The 21,637-nt window shown below is 44.3% G+C and overlaps 1 protein-coding gene across 1 annotated transcript in view; it reads right to left on the bottom strand.

Annotated features, from left to right (window-relative positions):
- Positions 1–19,915, bottom strand: part of LOC118362155 (AT-rich interactive domain-containing protein 1B-like) — a 329,171-nt gene extending 309,256 nt beyond the window's left edge. The window contains 1 exon segment of the mRNA XM_052485389.1: positions 18,339–19,915. Coding sequence (XP_052341349.1) covers positions 18,339–19,595 — 1,257 coding nt within the window. The 5' untranslated portion in view covers positions 19,596–19,915.
- Between the last annotated feature and the right edge of the window lie 1,722 nt (positions 19,916–21,637).

The raw sequence follows: 21,637 nt of genomic DNA on the forward strand, positions 1-21,637 counted from the left end.
AAGGTTCCTCTGGGCAGAACTACACTCTCTCCTTCTCTCTTTCATCAGCCTCTGCTTCCAGCTGCTCTAATAATAAACAGGCTATTCAGCTGCTCCCCTAACCATGGAGCAAGAGGAGTATAGCCTCGAGTCGTGCATTATGAAAATGGAAGACTGCACTGCTACAGTATAAAGAACGCTCCCAAATGATTATGGCAATGATTCAACCCTTAGGTCTTCAATCAATCCATTGGATGTGCTACCTTCTATCCCTCCTCAAGTACAGCATTCAAACCCATAGCGCAGTCTTAGTGAATCACCACTACACTACAGGGAGTGAATGACACAATGTCATTGTGCTTTGGACCCCAGCCTAGTCCTCTCTGGATACCCATGTTTTCCGTGGAGCGATCCATCACTTATAAAACAACAAACAGATATCCTGACCTTCTATCCTCCGGCAGTTATAAGATACTCATTAAAAGTCACCTGAAACAATTTGAACCAAATTGATTTCATTATCGGACTCCGTACGAGGCACGGCGACTGTCTGATAGCGCAATGGGAAATTTACTAAGTTAATTAGAAAAACATTTTCTACATGATGCACTGGCTGCTGTTGATTTATCATTGTCAGGACATTGTATGGATGAGACAACAGCAGGCTGGTGAATACATCACACTGCAGTTACATTCAGAGAACTGAGGCTGGATGGAGAGGGTGTGCATGCGTGTCTTTTGGGGGGTTGTCTGGGATAAAGCCAGGTCCCCCCTCCCCCAACCCTACACCCCTTCCAAGCGGCACAAGGCAAGAGCATCAGGGTGTTGATGTTCCTCTTAATTCCCTGTGCCTCTGGCTGAATGGGCTGGTTGACCCGGGAGTTGTCTGGAAATGGGCTGGCTGTGACCCCCATGGCCTCTCCAGGCCAATCCAGGGGAAAGCGCTGAGCCCAGGTCGCTTCCAATCTCTTAAGACCTCTGAATCAATCAGCAAACTGGATGAGAACATGGTGTGGTGGTGCTGAGCGATCAATGAGAGCAAGCCTAAAGCCTAATGCCTGTCCAGGCTCCAGCCACACACCCAGGCTCCAGCCACACCCCAATGCAGTGCTTCCCCTAAATGCATTTAGCAGTGGTGCACAGTATTGATGTATGCCCCAGGAAGACCCCCCTCCTGCTAATTCTGCCACGGCTGCAAAAACAATCTCAGGGGAAACACTTCAAGGCCTCTCAGCCTGAAGAAGCATCACTAAAGACTAAGGCTGTGGAACAGTGAACTAAGGCTTTATTTATCAACACCAATACTGTCTAGATGCGCCCTGGTCTGGACAAGCAATTGGTTCATAAAAATACCCACCTTCATTTCTCTTATTTTTAATAGACTACAACCATAACAGGTTTTTATTGCTGTGTATTTAAAGCACAGACATATTAAAACATAGAGAGAGGCCATAGCAATCCCTTCAATTGAACTGCCCAGTCTGCTTAATTTCACCATGTGTACTTGGCTTCATCATTACATCTGGAGCCAGATGCTGGGAGAACAAGCTGTTTGTGATGTCTTGGACAGTGGACAGACGCTTGGCAATACTTCTACTGTGGAAGGAATGTGTTGTTTGATCCATAGATAGAAACATAATAAGAGGAATAAGAGTCCGTCCTACACTATTTATTCTAATAGTCCCAGTACGCCCAATACAGACCCAGCAGTAAACGACACATCCAACACAATTGGTTCAGGTTTCACCATAAGGGTTCCCATGTTTCCCCATGGATATCAAACCCTCTATCTGACCTCAGAGCCAACACCACCTTTCTTCCGAGGCCTCTCGTCAAGTCACATAGAGGCAGATGTTTTATGGAGGGCAGCCCCGTCCCAGAGCTTTGATCCAGCGAGCCAGGCAGGGGTCGTGGTGCAGGCAGGCCAAGCATCTGGGAGGCAGCATGGGTAAGTGGAAGCACATTGAGCTGCTTTTACAGGTTCTCTCCGAGCAGGACTCCATTCCTAGGCTACGACCACAGAGAGCAAAACAATAGCAAAACAAAGACAACAGCAATGCCCAAACCCTGCCGTTGCCAATATCCAATATCTTTCAATTCAGTCAGCAGTAACAATATAAAACCAAAATGTCAATCTTCTCTGAGGAAACATAGCGTTCTCTTCCATCCCTCACAAATTATTCACAACAAAAGCTACATTTATTCATTCCATTCTGTTTACTGTATTACTCCACTTTTCTTCTTTATCTCACATTTGTTTACAGGAATAAAAGCCTGACAGAATGCCCCTTCTACAAGCACAATACATCACACCACTGACACACACATCATTTAAATTCAAAGAACATAGATAGGTTATAGATGGCCATTTTTCCCCAAATATGCATTTCATTAGCATTTCCTGCCTCGCATTCTCTCTCCTCCGCATGAAGGAGGGAGAGTGTGAAGGATGGAGGGAGGAGGGAGGTGGGGGAGGAAGAGGTGGTGGAGGAGGAGAAGGAGGAGGAGGGAGGGATGGAATGGGAGCAGGCTCACAGTAAAGCCGGACGTGTCCTCTTTCCCAGGCCTAATTTAGGATTCAATTACAATACTCTTTAAAAGCACCGACTTACAATTCATTATTTTAAGATTAGCCTGAACGTAATGGGCCTCCGACTAACGCAGTCAAACGCAAGATGCTCGGTTCGGCTCAGCCACAAGACCCTGTTGCTTTTGCATCTCTCTCTCTCTCTCTCTCTCTCTCTCTCTCTCTCTCTCTCTCTCTCTCTCTCTCTCTCTCTCTCTCTCTCTCTCTCTCTCTCTCTCTCTCTCTCTCTCTCTCTCTCTCTATAGGAAACAGATAGATACATCAGTCTTCTACCGCTCCCTCCCTCCCTTCCTTTTCTAACATAAACATTGTTGTGTTATGTTCTGTTTTTATCTCAACTTTCTCTCCAGTTCGCGCTCCTTGGCACGCGATTGATATTGGTACACTACGCTGGTCTGCTTTTACAAGCCACTGGGGCCCCGCCGTTGGCCCCGGCCCAGGAGAAACGCTGACGGATGTACCCTCTGCCGGTGCCCGCCACCAGCTACTGAGAGGCAAATGTGAAAAAAACATCCTCCGCCACTTTGATTGGAGGCAAGCTAAACATTTCTCTTCCCTACATCTGACAAATTTTCCTCCCTTCCTCTCCTCTCTTCCCCCTCTCTTCTTTCTCTTCTTTCTCGCTGTCTGCCTGCAGCCTGTGTGCACGGAAATGCATGTCTCTCCCTCCAGCATCAGCCAGCCCCTATTCTGTTTATTTAAATATTTGATATGTTAGCAGTCATAAAATAAGTGTCATAACACAGGGAGAATGATATGTGGAAAAGCCATTAGATATAATGGTTTCTGATACGCACAGGGCCCATAGTGACTGGCCTGAGCAGGGAATAGAGGGAACAGAGGCGCCTGACAAGCAGAAACCAGAGCTAGCTGCACGCCCAACTACACAAACACACACAAGGCAGAAGGCAGGGGCCCTAACACAAGGAGAATAGGCCCTCTGTCACGCACTATTTACCTCTGAAACACACATTCACAGGATTCCACAATACAAACACATAACGACATATGTATAATCCCCTTTAATCTGTGAAATACTTCTGCTCAATCTAATGTATCTGTCAGGTGATATAAAGCTCCCTCAGATTCTTGCTCCACAGTGTCTGAACAATGTAATATTGACCCACCTGAGTTTCCCATTAGGACAGCAGCAGTACTCCCATTGGAGGAGGCTCGTCCTGATTTCTCTCTCATTTCTCCAAGTGGCAGATGATTTTTATTGGCCTACATGTGCAACACCCAGAGGAGTACAGCTGTTTCAATTTCACCACATAATGATGAAAACATGAAGGGAGAAATTAGGTAAATACTGTACATCTCACAGTAGACCCAAGTGATAACAAACTAACAATGGACAAATAAACAGGGCCCTGATAGGGAAAACAGAGAGGGAGTCGATTTCAGACTCTGACCCTGGATTTCTCCTTCATCCCAGCATAATAAATATTGAAAGTGCATCAGCATAAAATCCATGAAGGAAAGAATGAAAGTGTGCGCATGTTCGTTAAGGTGATGGTATTGGCTTGGCATTTCAAACATCCTCTCTTTAACAAGCTCCCATCCTGCCACGGGGCTGACAGGGGGAGTGACACAGGGTTAGGGGTCACAGGTCAACAAGAGGTGTTTCCACTGACCCCCAAGCCTCAGTAACCCCCCCAAACACACACACCTGCTGGGGCTGAGGAGGACTTACAGAGCCCAGGTCTCCTCGTCCTTCAGCTCCTCTCGCCCTCCAAGCGCTTAATTATCTCTAATTGGACTGATTGTCTTTTTTCCTCCTCTCCTATAATGGAACTATTCATCTTTAATGCTTAATGAGTGCAGCAGGCAGGCAGCACCACAGTCATCCACTAACTACCTAACTACAGCACTGAAGGTCAACACCAAGGACTGGCTGACTGGGGAGGAGGGAGAGGAGAGTTGAAAACACTTTGGGAAAGAGAGAGACACAGAGCAATAAAGAGAGATAGTAGAGGAATAAGAGCGAGGTGGGCAGAGAAAGAAAAGAGAGAGGAGAGAGAACTAGAACGACAGTGTGTGATAATGACAGAGAGAGGGGGGGGGGAGAGAGAGAGAGAGAGAGAGAGGAGGTGAGAGAGGGTGGGCGAGAGAGAGAGAAGGGGGGAGAGAGAGCGAGAGAGAGCGAGAGGGGGGGAGTGAGAGCGAGAGAGAGAGAGGGAGAGAGAGAGGGGGGAGAGAGAGAGAGAGGGGAGAGAGAGAGGGGGGGGAGAGGGAGAGAGAGAGAGAGAGGGGAGAGAGAGAGAGCGAGACAGAGAGAGAGAGGTGGGGGAGAGAGAGGGGGAGAGGGAGAGAGAGGGGGGAGAGAGAGGGGGGGGAGAGGGAGGAGGGGAGAGAGGGAAGGCGAGAGAGGAGAGAACTAGAACGACAGTGTGTGATAATGACAGAGAGAGAAAGGGGGGAGAGGGAGAGAGAGAGGAGGGGAGAGAGGGAGGGCGAGAGAGAGGGGGGGGAGAGCGAGAGAGAGGGGGGGGGAGCGGGAGCGAGAACGAGAGAGGGAGAGAGAGAGGGGGGGCGAAAGCGAGAGAGAGAGAGAGAGAGAGGGAGAGAGAGAGGGGGGGGGGGGGGGTGGAGAGAGAGAGAGATAACATTTTAGAAACCACTAAAGCTACGTCTGCAATTATGTCAATGTCACAAATGTTCCAGACAGTACTCAGCATGTCTGTGGTTTCCAGCACACAAACAAATACACACACACAGAGACATTGTAAGGTATAAACTCTATATACAGTGTAATATACTGTACATTTGGCTGATAAATATCTCTGGGTGTCCTCATCACACCCACCACCCAGATCCATTCTAACCCAGAGCATGTCTCATGTCTCAGCCTTCACACTGGGCAAAGGAACACTTTGTTAGCCAAACTATGGATTATGCTAATGTGATCTACAGCAGGGAAAACAGCATCCCTTCTGACATACAGCTGACATTATAGTAACCTTTACATGTTTGTCCAACAATACCAATGGATGTTCATCAAGAAGACACAACATGGTATTGGTAGGGAGGTGGTGTGACAGCAAGCCTCTGTCTCCTGCTCACGGCACTAGTAGCTTTTAGTGAAAAGATGCCAAACCAATTACAAACTCTCATTTTGCATTCCATGTTAAATTAGTTCTATATTCTAAAGTGGCAAATAATATACTTGAAGTGTAACTAGTGTAGGTACAAACTGGTTTGTAAATTAATATATTGATGCTTGTCTCATTCCAAAATCATGGGCATTAAAATGGAGTTGGTCCCCCCTTTGCTGCTATAACTGCCTCCACTCTTCTGGCTTTCCACTAGATGTTGGAACATTGCTGCTATAACTGCCTCCACTCTTCTGGCTTTCCACTAGATGTTGAAACATTGCTGCGGGGACATGATTCCATTCAATCTGTACAGCACTTTGGGATATCAGCTGATGTATGAAGGGCTATATAAATACATTTCATTTGATTTGATTTGAACCACAAGAGCATTAGTGAGGTCGGACATTGATGTTGGGTGATTAGGCCTGCAGTTGGCATTCCAAATCATCCCAAAGGGGTTTCGGTCAGGGCTCTGTGCAGGCCAGTGAAGTTATTCCACACAGATCTCGACAAACCATTTCTGTATGGACCTCGCTTTGTGCCAGGAAAGGGCTTTTCTCAAACGGTTGCCACAAAGTTGGAAGCACAGAATCTAGAATGTCATTGTAACTTCTTACCTCTATTTTCTTAAAACTGCCTTGTTGGTTAAGGGCTTGTAAGTAAGTGTTTCAAGGTAATACCTGTTGTATTCGGTGCATGTGACAAATAAGATTTGATTTGTATGCTGTAGCATTAAGATTTCCCTTCACTGGAACTAAGGAGCCTGAACCATGAAAAACAGCCCCAGAACATTATTAATCCTCCACCAAACTTTACAGCTGGCACTATGCATTCGGGCAGGTTAGCGTTCTCCTGGCATCCTCCAAAACGCGATTTGTCCGTTGGACTGCCAGATGGTGAAGCGTGATTCATCACTTCAGAGAACGCGTTTCCACTGCTCCAGTGTCCAATGGCAGCGAGCTTTACAGCACTCCATCCGACGCTTGGCATTACACATGGTGATCTTAGGACTGTGTGCGGCTGGAAAACCAATTTCCCAGCCACATGCTAACGTTGCTTTCATTTTTACGCGCTACGTGCTTCAGCACTCGGTGGTCCCGATCTGAGCCGTTGTTGCTCCTAGACGTTTCCACTTCACAATAACAGCTCTTACAGTTGACCAGGACAGATCTAACAGGGCAGAAATATGACGAACTGACTTGTTGGACAGGTGGCATCCTATGACGGTGCCAAGTTGAAAGTCACTGAATTCTTCAGTAAGACCATTCTCCTGTCAATGTTTGTCTATGGAGATTGCACAGCGGTGTGCTTGGTTTTATACACCTGTCAGCAACAAGTGTGGCTGAAATAGCCAAATCCATTCATTTGAAGGGGTTTCCACACTTTTGTATATATAGTGTATTTCCAAACCAACCTTCCCAAATTATTTCAGCACAGAAATAATTGAACAGGCTTATTGAGTTTGTTTGCAAGTACGCTTACACAGACACAATATCCATATTTTGTCCAATCAGCCAGAGTTTTGTGGCCTGGGGTGTGGTGGGGATCGAGATGACATAATTGCTCTAATTGCTTTAATTGGTGTAAATGACAGCCTGTTCAGACAGAGGTGGTCACCACAGTCCCACATCTGACCAGAGGCTCTAAATCATCTCTACCATCATCACACCTTCTCACACGATCAATTTGCCAGATCAACGGTTGCCATTCTGTCTATTGTAATCAGATGGTTGGGCTGGGGTGAATCAACCAGAGTATAGAGTATGTCTGCTTGATCTTCCCCTACTGCTGCTAGTAACTACAGAGGAGAGAGAGAGAGAGAGAGAGAGAGAGAGAGAGAGAGAGAGAGAGAGAGAGAGAGAGAGAGAGAGAGAGAGAGAGAGAGAGAGAGAGAGAGAGAGAGAGAGAGAGAGAGAGAGAGAGAGAGAGAGAGAGAGAGAGAGAGAGAGAGAGAGAGAGAGAGAGAGAGAGTGATAAAAGTGAATGTGATAAAAGAGAATGTGAAGTGTCTAGATTTATGAATTTATATCACTGTGTTGTCGATAAAGTTTTAAAGTGAGGGAAACAACATTACTAACCTGTTTATAATTTTTTCAGAAAGAAAATAAGTGTTAATTAAAATATATTAAAATTAAAACAATAGAGAACCAGCTGCATATTGTTCATCAAACACATCTAGCCACATGTTAACAAACTGCCATACTGGCATCTCTCAATGAGACAAATGAAGAAACTGGATCAGCCGCTAAGTGTTCAGCAGAGTCTACAGCAGTCAGGCAGAGAATTCTGCCCATCATTGGCACCTGTACACACACACACACACACACACACACACACACACACACACACACACACACACACACACACACACACACACACACACACACACACACACACACACACACACACACACACACACACACACACACACGCATGCATACACACGCAGGCACGCACACATTAAGTCAGTGCCAGCCTATCATCTAGCATTCTCTAAGTGGGCAAAGGGGAAGTGGATGATGTCAGAATGATATAGATATCATCTAACCTCCTGCCAAATGTATGACCATATTAGAGAGACATATTTCCCTCTCATTACACAGGTCCACAAAGAATTCGAAAACAAACCAAATGTTGTTAAACTCCCATATCTACTGGGTGAAATACCACAGTGTGCCATCACAGCAGCAAGGTTTGTGACCTGTTGCCACAAGAAAAGGGCAACCAGTCAAGAAAAGACACCATTGTAAATACAACCTATATTTATGTTGATTTATTTTCCCTTTTGTACATTAACTATTTGCATATCATTACAACACTGTATATAGACATAATATGACATTGGAAATGTCTTTATTCTTTAGGAACTTTTGTGAGTGTAATGTTTACTGTTCATTTTTTATTGTTTATTTCTCTTTTGTTTATTATCTACTTCACTTGCTTTGGCAATGTTAACATATGTTTCCCATGACAATAAAGCCCCTTAAATTGAAAATGAAATTGAATTGAGAAATAGAGATCCCTTTTCCTCTAAGAGAAGGGGGGGAAGCTCTCCTCCCATTCACTGTCTGCACATGGCTAATTTGCATGTGTGAAGGTCAGAGGGATTGTGGGAGGTGAAAGAGGCCACCAAAGGGCTGCCTGCCTGCCTGGCTCCCTGCCCAGCCCTCCCCTCCAGCCTGGCTCCCTGCCCAGCCCTCCCCTCCAGCCTGGCTCCCTGCCCAGCCCTCCCCTCCAGCCTGGCTCCCTGCCCAGCCCTCCCCTCCAGCCTGGCTCCCTGCCCAGCCCTCCCCTCCAGCCTGGCTCCCTGCCCAGCCCTCCCCTCCAGCCTGGCTCCCTGCCCAGCCCTCCCCTCCAGCCTGGCTCCCTGCCCAGCCCTCCCCTCCAGCCTAGCTCCCTGCCTAGCCCTCCCCTCCAGCATGGCTCCCAGCCTTCCCGCTCCACCAGCCTGCCTGCCCCACACGAACGGCACACCGCTGTTTGAGGGGAATACGATAGCTCCAGGGTACCAGAGAGAGAGGGAAAACCACGGGCAGGCAGAAATCATCTGACCAACCACTCTGCTCCTAAACACATACTGTGTTTCCATCCCTTTCATTTACCTTCTTGGAGAGGCTGGGGCATGTTTCAGATGGAGGGCTCTAAATAGTTGAATATTTCCCCTCTCTTTCTCCCTCTCTCCTTCTCGGAAGTCAACCCCATGACTCAGTAGCCTTGTGTGACTGAGTTCAAATTCTGCTGCCGCCCGCTGCAATGTTTCCATATTTCTCAGGTTGCCTCACTCTCTCTCTCTCCCCAGAAAAGACACTCTGCGTGGCCATCTTCACACCCCTGCTGAGAGAAATAACCAGAGAGAGAGAAGCTAGGCTGGGTGCTCTGAACGGAGCTTCCCTGGTGTCTCAGACAGACAGACAGACAGACAGACGAGTCAGTGATGGCAGGCTTCTGATCCAGCCCAGGAACCACATATTTTTAAAAAATGTATTTGTCACATGCTTCTTAAACAACAGGTGTAGACTAACAGTGAAACACTTACCTATGGGCCCTCCCCAACAATACAGAGAGAAAAATAGTAAAATAATAGAAAAATCACACAAGGTATAAATACATAATGAATTCCAACGTGCAGGGGTACGATGTAATTGAGGTCGATGTGTACATATAGGTAGGGGTAAAGTGACAGATAGTAAACAGTAGAAGCAGAGCATTATAAACTGATGAGCTGTAGACCACTGTCATGACTTCCGCCGAAGTCGGCCCTTCTCCTTGTTCGGGTGGTGTTCAGTGGTCGACGTCACCGGCTTTCTAGTCACCACCGATCCATGTTTCAGTTTAGTTTTGTTTTGTCTGTATTACACACACCTGGTTTCAATTCCCATATCATGTTCCTTATTTAACCCCCTCGCGAGCATTAGCTGACCAACTTGCAAGTGTCTTCACTGACATTTTCAACCTCTCCCTATCTGAGTCTGTAATACCAACAAGTTTTAAGCAGACCACCATAGTCCCTGTGCCTAAGAACACTAAGGTAACCTGCCTAAATGACTTCTGACCCATAGCACTCACGTCTGTAGCCATGAAGTGCTTTGAAAGGCTGGCCAAGGCTCACATCAACATCATCATCCCAGAAACCCTAGACCTACTCCAATTTGCATACCGCCCCAACAGATCCACAGATGATGCAATCTCTATTGCCCTCCACACTGCTCTTTCCCACCTGGACAAAAGGAACACCTACGTGAGAGTGTTATTTATTGACTACATTTCAGCATTCAACTCCATAGTGCCCTCAAAGCTCATCAATAAGCTAAGGACCTTGAAACGAAATACCTCCCTCTGCAACTGGATCCTGGACTTTCTGACGGGCCGCCCCCAGGTAGAAAGGGTAGGTAACAATATATCCGCCACGCTGATCCTCAACACAGGGGCACCTCACGGGTGCGTGCTCAGTCCCCTACTGTACTCCCTGTTCACTCATGACTGCACGGCCAGGCATGACTCCAACACCATCATTAAATTTGCAGATGACACAACAGTGGTAGGCCTGATCACCGACAACGATGAGACAGCCTATAGGGAGGAGGACAGAGACCTGGCCATGTGGTGCCAGGACACCAACCTCTCTCTCAACGTGACCAAGACAAAGGTGATGATTGTGGACTACAGGAAAAAGAGGTCCGAGCATGCCCCCATTCTCATTGACAGGGCTGCAGTGGAGCAGGTTGAGAGCTTCAAGTTTGTTGACATCCACATCACCAACAAACTAACATGGTCCACCATGACAGTCGTTAAGAGGGCACGACAAAAACCTATTCCCTCTCAGGAGAATGAAAAGATTTGGCTTGGGTTCTCAGATCCTAAAAAAGTTCTACAGCTGCACCATCGAGAGCATCATGACTGGTTGCATCACTGCCTGGTATGGCAACTCCTCGGTCACCGACCGCAAGGCACTACAGAGGGTAGTGCAAACGGCACAGTACATCACTGGGGCCAAGCTTCCTGCCATCCAGGACCTCTATACCAGGCGGTGTCAGAGGGAGCTCCTAGAAATTGTCAAAGACTCCAGCCACCCTAGTTGTAGACTGTTATCTCTGCTACCTCACGGCAAGCGGTACAAGAGCGCCAAGTCCAGGTCCAAGAGGCTTCTAAACAGCTTCTACCCACAAGCAATAAGACTCCTGAACATCTAGTCAAATAGCTACCCAGACTATTTGCAGTGCCCCCTCTTTACACCACTGCTACTCTCTGTTGTCATCTATGCATAGTCACTTTAATAACTCTACCTACATGTACATACTACCTCCACTAACCAGTGCCCCCGCACATTGACTCTGTATATAGTCTCGCTATTGTTATTTTTCTGCTGATCTTTAATTACTTGTTACTTCTATCTCTTATTCTTATTTGTATGTATTTGAAACTGCATTGTTGGTTAGGGGCTCGTAAGTAAGCATTTCACCGTAAGGTTTTCGGCGCATGTGACTAATAAAATTTGATTTTATGAGTCAAAAGAGTTCATGCAAAAAGGGTCATTGCAGATAGTCTGGTAGCGATTTGGTTAACTATTTAACTAACTATTTAGCAGTCTTATGGCTTGGGGTAGAAGCTGTTCAGGGTCCTGTTGGTTCCAGACTTGGTGCATCGGTCCCACTTGCCATGCGGTAGCAGAGAGAACAGTCCATGACTTGGGTGGATGGAGTGTTGGACAATCGTTAGGGCCTTCCTCTGACCCCGCCTGCTGTAGTGGTCCTGGATGGCAGGAAGCTCAGACCTAGTGATGTACTCTCGTTCTCTCCACAGCCTGAGAGTGTGTACTGGCTACCACTGATAAAGGCCATGCTCAGAGAGAAGGGTTAGGTAGCAGAATCTCACCATGTTCTCTATATAGAGCTGGTCCTGTCTATCAATGTCATCCAGACGTCTGTTATGTCCATAGAGCTGGTCCTGTCTATCAATGTCATCCAGACGTCTGTTATGTACATCAGTCATGTAGAAATGTTCACGTCAAAATAACAAATCCATTAGGACACAAAGAGGCTATGGGTTTGAACTACCTCAATCATGTAGTGTAGCATTACCATGCAGTTTGGGATTGGGAATAAACTAGCATCCTAAACTCCAAATAGCCAAAATCCAAACAAAAACAATGCATCACAGGCCAGAACAAAAAGTTACAATTATTTTATTAGCGAGCTAATTATACGTACAGTCAACGCTCCGACTGGTCAATTTCTTTATGGCAAATCTGAATTAATTGGCATTTTAAGAAAATCATGGCCAGTCCCAGGATAATCTAGTTGCCAATTACGCTCATGAGCATTGTGTTTCATCCAGCAAGATGAAAACCCTGGCCGTCTGTCAGACCCTTATCGGGAACAACAGAGCAAATGAACATTTCACTGTGTTGTTCCTAATCAGCGCTAGGCTAGGAGAGCCTGAGATGAAAACAAAGCAACATGAAGAAAGCGTGGACGAGCAAGGGAAGGAGCTGAGGCTGGAGAACTAGTGCTGACGAGGCTACTTCTGTCTGTTCTACACTGCGCTGTCACACACACACACACACACACACACACACACACACACACACACACACACACACACACACACACACACACACACACACACACACACACACACACACACACACACACACTGAAATATTAAATAATGTGCATACAAACCCAGACAGTCAAGCAATAATATGAACAAAAAGCCAGATATGCAAAGACATGCGATCGCGAACACACACACACACACACACACACACATATACAGTGCCTTGCGAAAGTATTCGGCCCCCTTGAACTTTGCGACCTTTTGCCACATTTCAGGCTTCAAACATAAAGATATAAAACTGTATTTTTTTTGTGAAGAATCAACAACAAGTGGGACACAATCATGAAGTGGAACGACATTTATTGGATATTTCTAACTTTTTTAACAAATCAAAAACTGAAAAAGTGGGCGTGCAAAATGATTCAGCCCCTTTACTTTCAGTGCAGCAAACTCTCCCCAGAAGTTCAGTGAGGATCTCTGAATGATCCAATGTTGACCTAAATGACTAATGATGATAAATACAATCCACCTGTGTGTAATCAAGTCTCCGTATAAATGCACCTGCACTGTGATAGTCTCAGAGGTCCGTTAAAAGCGCAGAGAGCATCATGAAGAACAAGGAACACACCAGGCAGGTCCGAGTTACTGTTGTGAAGAAGTTTAAAGCCGGATTTGGATACAAAAAGATTTCCCAAGCTTTAAACATCCCAAGGAGCACTGTGCAAGCGATAATATTGAAATGGAAGGAGTATCAGACCACTGCAAATCTACCAAGACCTGGCCGTCCCTCTAAACTTTCAGCTCATACAAGGAGAAGACTGATCAGAGATGCAGCCAAGAGGCCCATGATCACTCTGGATGAACTGCAGAGATCTACAGCTGAGGTGGGAGACTCTGTCCATAGGACAACAATCAGTCGTATATTGCACAAATCTGGCCTTTATGGAAGAGTGGCAAGAAGAAAGCCATTTCTTAAAGATATCCATAAAAAGTGTTGTTTAAGGTTTGCCACAAGCCACCTGGGAGACACACCAAACATGTGGAAGAAGGTGCTGAAACCAAAATTGAACTTTTTGGCAACAATGCAAAACGTTATGTTTGGCGTAAAAGCAACACAGCTCATCACCCTGAACACACCATCCCCACTGTCAAACATGGTGGTGGCAGCATCATGGTTTGGGCCTGCTTTTGTTCAGCAGGGACAGGGAAGATGGTTAAAATTGATGGGAAGATGGATGGAGCCAAATACAGGACCATTCTGGAAGAAAACCTGATGGAGTCTGCAAAAGACCTGAGACAGGGACGGAGATTTGTCTTCCAACAAGACAATGATCCAAAACATAAAGCAAAATCTACAATGGAATGGTTCAAAAATAAACATATCCAGGTGTTAGAATGGCCAAGTCAAAGTCCAGACCTGAATTCAATCGAGAATCTGTGGAAAGAACTGAAAACTGCTGTTCACAAATGCTCTCCATCCAACCTCACTGATCTCGAGCTGCTTTGCAGGGAGGAATGGGAAAATGTTCAGTCTCTCGATGTGCAAAACTGATAGAGACATACCCCAAACGACTTACAGCTGTAATCTCAGCAAAAGGTGGCGCTACAAAGTATTAACTTAAGGGGGCTGAATAATTTTGCACGCCCAATTTTTCAGTTTTTGATTTGTTAAAAAAGTTTGAAATATCCAATAAATGTCGTTCCACTTCATGATTGTGTCCCACTTGTTGTTGATTCTTCACAAAAAAATACAGTTTTATATCTTTATGTTTGAAGCCTGAAATGTGGCAAAAGGTCGCAAAGTTCAAGGGGGCCGAATACTTTCGCAAGGCACTGTACATACACACTGCAGTGTATTACCCTTATACTGTAAATAAGTGAACACATGTTTTAAAGACTGAAAGGCATAACTAGATTGAGAGAATATAATAAGCACTGTGTCAAATCAGTCAATACCAAAATTAGAACAACTGTTTCGTTTTCCAAAAAACTAACATTTTTGTATATTTCTTTACTGGCAGAATTGGAAGGCCAAAAAGATCATCAAGGACATCAACCACCTGAGCCACTGCCTGTTCACGCCGCTACCATCCAGAAGGCGAGGTCAGTACAGGTGCATCAAAACTGGGACCGAGAGACTGAAAAACAGCTTCTATCTCAAGGCCATCAGATTGTTAAACAACCATCACTTTCACAGAGGCTGCTGCCTACATACAGACTTGAAATCATTGGCCACTTTAATAAATGGATCACTAGTCACTTTAATAATGCCACTTGAATGTTTACATACTGTATATTACATATCTCATATGTATATACTGTATTTAATACCATCTATTCCATCTTGCCTATTCCGCTCGGTCATCGCTTATCCATGTATGTTTGTATTTATTCTTACTCCATCCCTTTAGATTTGTGTGTATTAGGTAGTTGTTGTGGGATTGTTAGATGACTTGTTAGATATTACTGTACTGTCGGAACTAGAAGCACAAGCATTTCGTTACTCTCGCATTAACATCAGCTAACCATGTGTACATGGCCAATCAAATTTGATTTGATTTGTTATGATTTGACCTATTTGATGAGAAACTAAGGAACAGTGTGCAAAAGCAGACAGACCACTAACTGATCACAGGGACTCTCTCTCTCTTCCTCTGTCCATTTCCTCAATCAAATAGGCCAGAGTAATTGAAAATCCGGGACAATGCAATTTGGACGAAAGAGTAGCTTCAACTAGGGGTCTCCTTCCTGTAGTTCTACCGTGTGTGTGTGTGTGTGCGTGTGCGTGTGTGTGTGTGTGTGTGTGTGTGTGTGTGTGTGTGTGTGTGTGTGTGTGTGTGTGTGTGTGTGTGTGTGTGTGTGTGTGTGTGTGTGTGTGTGTGTGTGTGTGTGTGTGTGTGTGTGTGTGTGTGTGTGTGTGTGTGTGTGTGTGTCTTCACCTCCCAGTCTGTTTTAAATGAGGAAAGTGTTTTCACAGTGCTTGCTCCTGTAGAGGGGCAGTGGGGAGGAAATTAACTTGAAAGAGGGAGATTCTGCCGACAGGTGATTGAAGCATGTTTAATCAAACACACACATACACACACACACACAGAGAGAGACTTTGAGGTGCTTAAAGCCAGATCATGACTCAAACGGAGGATCCACATTAGACCACATTAGGTCCTGACACACAACCCCTGTTGGTGCACTGACTGAGGTACCTCTCACAGTCGGTTACAAACCTGTTTATCCACATGTATACAGGATTTCTGTTCATATGAAACAACTAAAACACAATCTCTACTCCGGGTTCAAAATAAAATACATTGTTGTATGAAAATAAATAAATAAAAAGTAAATACCAAGTTCAACTGCATGCAACCTGTGCAAAACATATTGTACATTATTTTAATAATAAGAGATGAATTTAGTTGATATCCTCTAGAGATTTATTCTGCTTGTAAATGTATGCTTATAATGTGCATCTTTAGCCCACTGATGTCTTTAAATATTAGGGCCAAATATGATTGCTACAATTTATTTACCAATTACAATTTCGAAGCTATTATTCTCTGAGGCTGAAGGAGAGGCTTATTAACATAATGACTGCCCTGCTCTGCTATGGTATGCATCACATACAATCATTACCCTCCAATGACTAACTATGATTATAGCCACCGCTGTTCATAATGTTTAGATGGCATGGAAAATTGTCATAAATATGCAGGTTGCCGTATAATGTCACGAGTGTTGACCTGGAGGCAGAACTGAGAGATTTCCCCTTAGATAGGCCAGCTGCAAGGGGAAAAAAATTCTATATTGTAAAAATTCATGAAAACAAAAATGAGCTTAGGTTTAGGCATAAGGGTTATTAGTGTGGTTAAAGGTTAGGGTTTAGAGTTGGTTAAAAATCATATTGCTTGACTTTGTGGCTGTGCCAGCTAGTGACTTCTCTGCAGAACTACCTCCAGAACAAGATTCATGACGAAAAATGCTACCTGACATAAATATTGCTATTCTAAAACCTGGCATAATATTTTTTAAATGACTTTGAATTATTTTCCTGTACAGTTATGTAAGACTAAAAGCATGAGAATGATATAGATGTGTATGACATATTGTAGATGCTTAGCACTGTGGTTGTTGTGCATCCAAAATACACTATATAATATAATAACTATTTGTGGCATGAGAAGCATTTAATTTATATTACAAAGGGAGCCTTCCAAACGTCCTGAATTATGACTGTACTAAAACTACTTAAGACAAATAATTTATGATCTGTTGAATGACATGTCTAAGCTATAAAATATGGGCAATTATTACTATGGAATTACTAGGCCCACTACAATAAAAAATGTCCTCAAAATCCCCCATGCACACAGGTCTTCCTGGGAACTACAGAAAAGCAGCCTTGTGTTTTGTTTGGAAGAGAATGAAAGACCACACCTTGGCCACACCTCCACTTTGCCCTGGGGTCAAATATCTGGGTCATTTTCAGCAGAGTTCATCCTTGACAATAAAAATTGTATCCATTCATGATAACACAACCAAAAGGCATAATGTATATATACAACTCTTCATTATTCTATAGCCTCGAAGATGGCGTTCTATAGGCAACGTTATGAATAGTCCGTCCCCGTCCCCCACCATGCTCCGGGTCAAGCGCCTGAACAGAGGGTTCAGCACTTTTTACATGAGAAGCGCTCAGCACCCTTGTGGGGAGACGGAGAGCCAATCAGATGGCAGATTTGATGTCAACTCAGAGGGAGTCGTCTGGGGAGTTTTACATCCACTTCACCTCCACAGTTCAAATTCCAAACCTTGCAATGGAGAGAAAGCCTACTTACTTTCCAATAAATAACCCAGGCGGACAGCGTGATACACAGACACGCCTCGCCTTCGACAGTCATAGCGAATATACTACATGCGCAAACATCGATTGCTAATTAAAATATATACATTTTGAATATGTAATTTTGACATATTTGTAATTAAAAACAATATTAATCAATGGGTAACGTTTTAATTCGTCGAGACCCTATATAGCGCGTCCCTCCAAATAACGTTTTTCTAGGTGTCTGCAACCACGTCCGCAAGAGGGCGAATCTCCAACATAAATAATTGTTTTTAATTAAATAATGTAAACGCGTAATATCTTACACAAATAAAGATCTTCAATTAAAATATGTGTGGGAAATAATCAACACACAGTCAAGGTAAATGCATTGCAACGATTTTAACCAAATACATATTAATAATTATAATTGTATTCTGTTTAACGCGCCTTTACGCGCAAAATTATATTGAGTTCCCAAGCCTATTTACGACTAATAGCCTATATTAAGTGTGTAAAATCTCTGTTGTGAAATATTGCCCGTATCGCACAAATACGTGACTGACAGGCTATTGTTTTTCTCGCAAGAGTCACCTTGAGCAGATCTGAAACCAGCCAGTATTATCTTCTCCAATTACTTTACAGCTAGATTAATATTTAGAAGTGCATTATTCACCGAAAAACATCATATTTATGTGAAGTCGAGAGGGATTATTAATTTCTGTGTAATAACACATTTCAACAACTCTACAAACATGACAGGTGTGACTCAGAGTACAGCTGAGTTTGTAAAACTAGTATTTACCTGTGGTCTGCTGATACCTGGCCCTCCGTTTCCAGGACTCATGGACGGGTGATTTCTCTGTTGCCCTGGCCAGCCATGGGTTGTGGAGCCATACTGAGAAGTCATGTCTTTGCCCAGGCCGATGTCATCTTGTTGTTGTGCAGAGGGACTGTTATAGTCTTGATAGCCACTTCCATAACCTCGCATCATTGGACTTGGAGATGTCAGTAATTGGTTTAGTGTCGGGGTGGCCCCGGTAGGATGCTGACTCTGTCCTGGGAATCTCTGAAAGCCCCCAACACTTCCACCAGAACCGCAGGCAGCAGCTCCCATAGCAGCCTTGACATGGCTAGCTGGAGTGTTGCTGCCAGGGCCAATCAGCATGTTACTGCCCTGTCTGGACGGGGACATCATGCCATAGCCCGCGCCACAGTAGCCCTGCCGGTAGCCAGGATAGTGGTTGTAGTGGCTGTTGTGGTACCCTTCTTGGGAGTTGTGCACTGGGTCCATGTTGTTGGGTCCCGAAGAGTGCATCATCCCCATCCCTGTGCTTTGTTGTCCGCCATGTTGATCATAGCAGGGCCCTACTCTGGAAGTGCCATAGTAGTTATTAAACTCGCCGTTTCCTCCCGAGCTCTGGGGCTGGCTGATGATGTTGTTGGTCGTTGGTCCCAAGTTGGAATGTTCATACCTAGCACCCATCCGCTCCCCTGGTTTACAGGTATGATCCCCATCAACTTTATTTAGCATCTGCTGCTCTGACTGGCTCCCCAAAACACCCTCCTTCCCTCCGTGATGGTGATTCTCACTCTCTCCCCTTGTGGCTTGGCTGTTGTTGTTGTTGTTACTTGGTATCTGGCGCTGCTGATGCTGAGGAAACGGGTTAAATTGTGACTGCTGTTGCGGCGGTGTGAGGTGCTGAGGAGGATCTCCGCTCCCAACATTTTTCAGTTTATGGTTCTCTATCAACCCGGTTTCCATCCCCCCCGGAGAGGTCGTCGAATCTGACGAAGTGACGTTATTTCCACTATCCTTCTCCGGTGTGTCAGAATTGTTATTCGGAGAATAAGTTGAATTGACCATGTTGAGCTCATTTCGGTGGTGGTGATCAACATTATTCATTGTGTTAGTCCCATCAACAGCTCTAAGCATTTCTCCAGATCTCGATATATTTCCTCCTCCTGATTTCCCCGAATGTATCTCTTGACCCAAATTGCCAGACAATGTGTTATTCTTATTATTAGTTAATGTCGGTGCTGATGCCACTTGCGCAGCCATTGTCACTTGAACATTTTAGACAGGGACACTGACCGACGCACAGAACACTATCACACAAAAAAATACAGACAGAGGAAAAACACAAGCAGGAAAAAAATATTCAATGGAAAAACGAAGCTATGTTATAGCGCTGTAATGCTTGTAAAAATCGGCGGTGAAATGCGTTGCTGACAGCCGCGGCTTTGGCGCCGTCAGTGAGGCTTCATGCTGAAGTTTGTCGTCCGGGTTTAAATGAAACTTTTTTCCTTTCCTCCAACCCGGATATGGGTAAATGCTTGTCTCCCGGAGCCCTTCTGGCCCAGCATGGCATGAGAGAGAGAGAGCAAGCTCCACCAGCTATTATCCACCACCAGGCTCCAACGCGCCTCACATGGAAAACGCGGACTGGAATCTCCAATGTTATCCAGTGAAGGAAAGTCACTGTATAATTTAATATAGAAACAATATTGAATGGTAGCATGGTATCCGGATGAAACAGTCCTATTGAAAAGAGGAATAGCCTACTTAATAGAATACATTTCATTTTATACCATTATGCTGGAATTTAGTAAGCTACCTCTCAGAGAGGCTTGTGTCTTCCAAATATGAGCAGCTCCATCTTAAATACATGCCTCAATTCCAGATCTGGGTTTGAGTGTCACCTACTCGCTCCGCTCCCTCTTGGCTCATTCCAGTTTCTGCAGCTCTGAAAGACAGAGACACGCAACCACAGAAGCTGCAGCGCACAATCATGTTGCTATCAGAATAAGTATGTAATCTCACGCTGTAACTACCCCTAACCACAAGCGTTTTCATCATCTGCAGCGGTTATGAGAACATTGTTTTTGAAATATAAGTGACGTCATTGCCCTTGACTATTCGGTCTCTTCATTTTCCTTTGCATTTTCTCTCTCATCAGCTTGTTATATTTTGGGTAGAAGCTATGAATTTATCTAATTATTTATTTAACAGATAAAGAAGTGTTGCTCGGACCTAAAATACACAGTGGTGAAAAAAAGTACCCAATTGTCATACTTGAGTAAACGTTAAGATACCTTAATAGAAAATTACTCAAGTAAAAGTGAAAGTCACCCAGTAAATTACTACTTGAGTAAAAGTCTAAAAGTAATGGGTTTTAAATATACTTAAGTATAAAAAGTAAATGTCATTGCAAACATATACTTGAGTGTCTATAGTATAAATAAAATTATAAATCATTTCAAATGTCATTTCAAACCAGGCCGCAACATTTTCTTGATTTTTGAATTCATCGATAGCCAGGGGCACACTTCAACACTCAAACATAATTTACAAACGAAGCGTTTGTGTTTAGTGAGTCCGCCATAGTCGGCCATAGATAGTGTCAGTAGGGATGACCAGGCATGTTGTCTGGCCAAGTACTTGAATTGGACCATGTTCCATGTTCCTGTCCTGCTAAGCATTCGAAATGTAATGAGTACTTTTGGATGTCAGGGAAAATATTTGGAGTAAAAAGTACATTATTAAAGTGAAGTACACATACCCCCAAAAAACGACGTAAGTAGTCCTTTAAAGTGTTTTTACTTAAGTACTTTACACCACTGACAATACACAGGCCTTTATAACAGAGTAACTACCAATGGATTATCTGATGTAATCCTTACTGTGTAACTGTCTGCACTTATATTCTTACTACGATGTAATTACTGTACATACGTTATTCCTGGTAGCTCTCCGCAATGATGACTTGGCCTATGTAATGCAACAATACCAGTAAAAGCTCTTGATGTGAGCTTACTTGATTGTCATTATTAACAGTGGCAACACTGGATAAAGTAGATATAGAAACGGTTCCTTACAGAAGTATGACGATGATGATGATAATTAAAACAATTATAATAAAAATGGTGATTCGATGATGTTACCCAATTGAGGAACACATTTCTCGCAAATGCAAGGGTAATACTGTACATTATAGTCCATGACATAACAAGTTTCTGAACTTTATGATAATCTGACATAAATGCTGAGTGAATGTCTCCTCTCCCTCACCATCAGTAGTCCCCGTCAACGGCAAGGACATA

Source organism: Oncorhynchus keta, chromosome 29 (genome assembly GCF_023373465.1).
Source record: "Oncorhynchus keta strain PuntledgeMale-10-30-2019 chromosome 29, Oket_V2, whole genome shotgun sequence".
Lineage (NCBI taxonomy): Eukaryota > Metazoa > Chordata > Actinopteri > Salmoniformes > Salmonidae > Oncorhynchus > Oncorhynchus keta.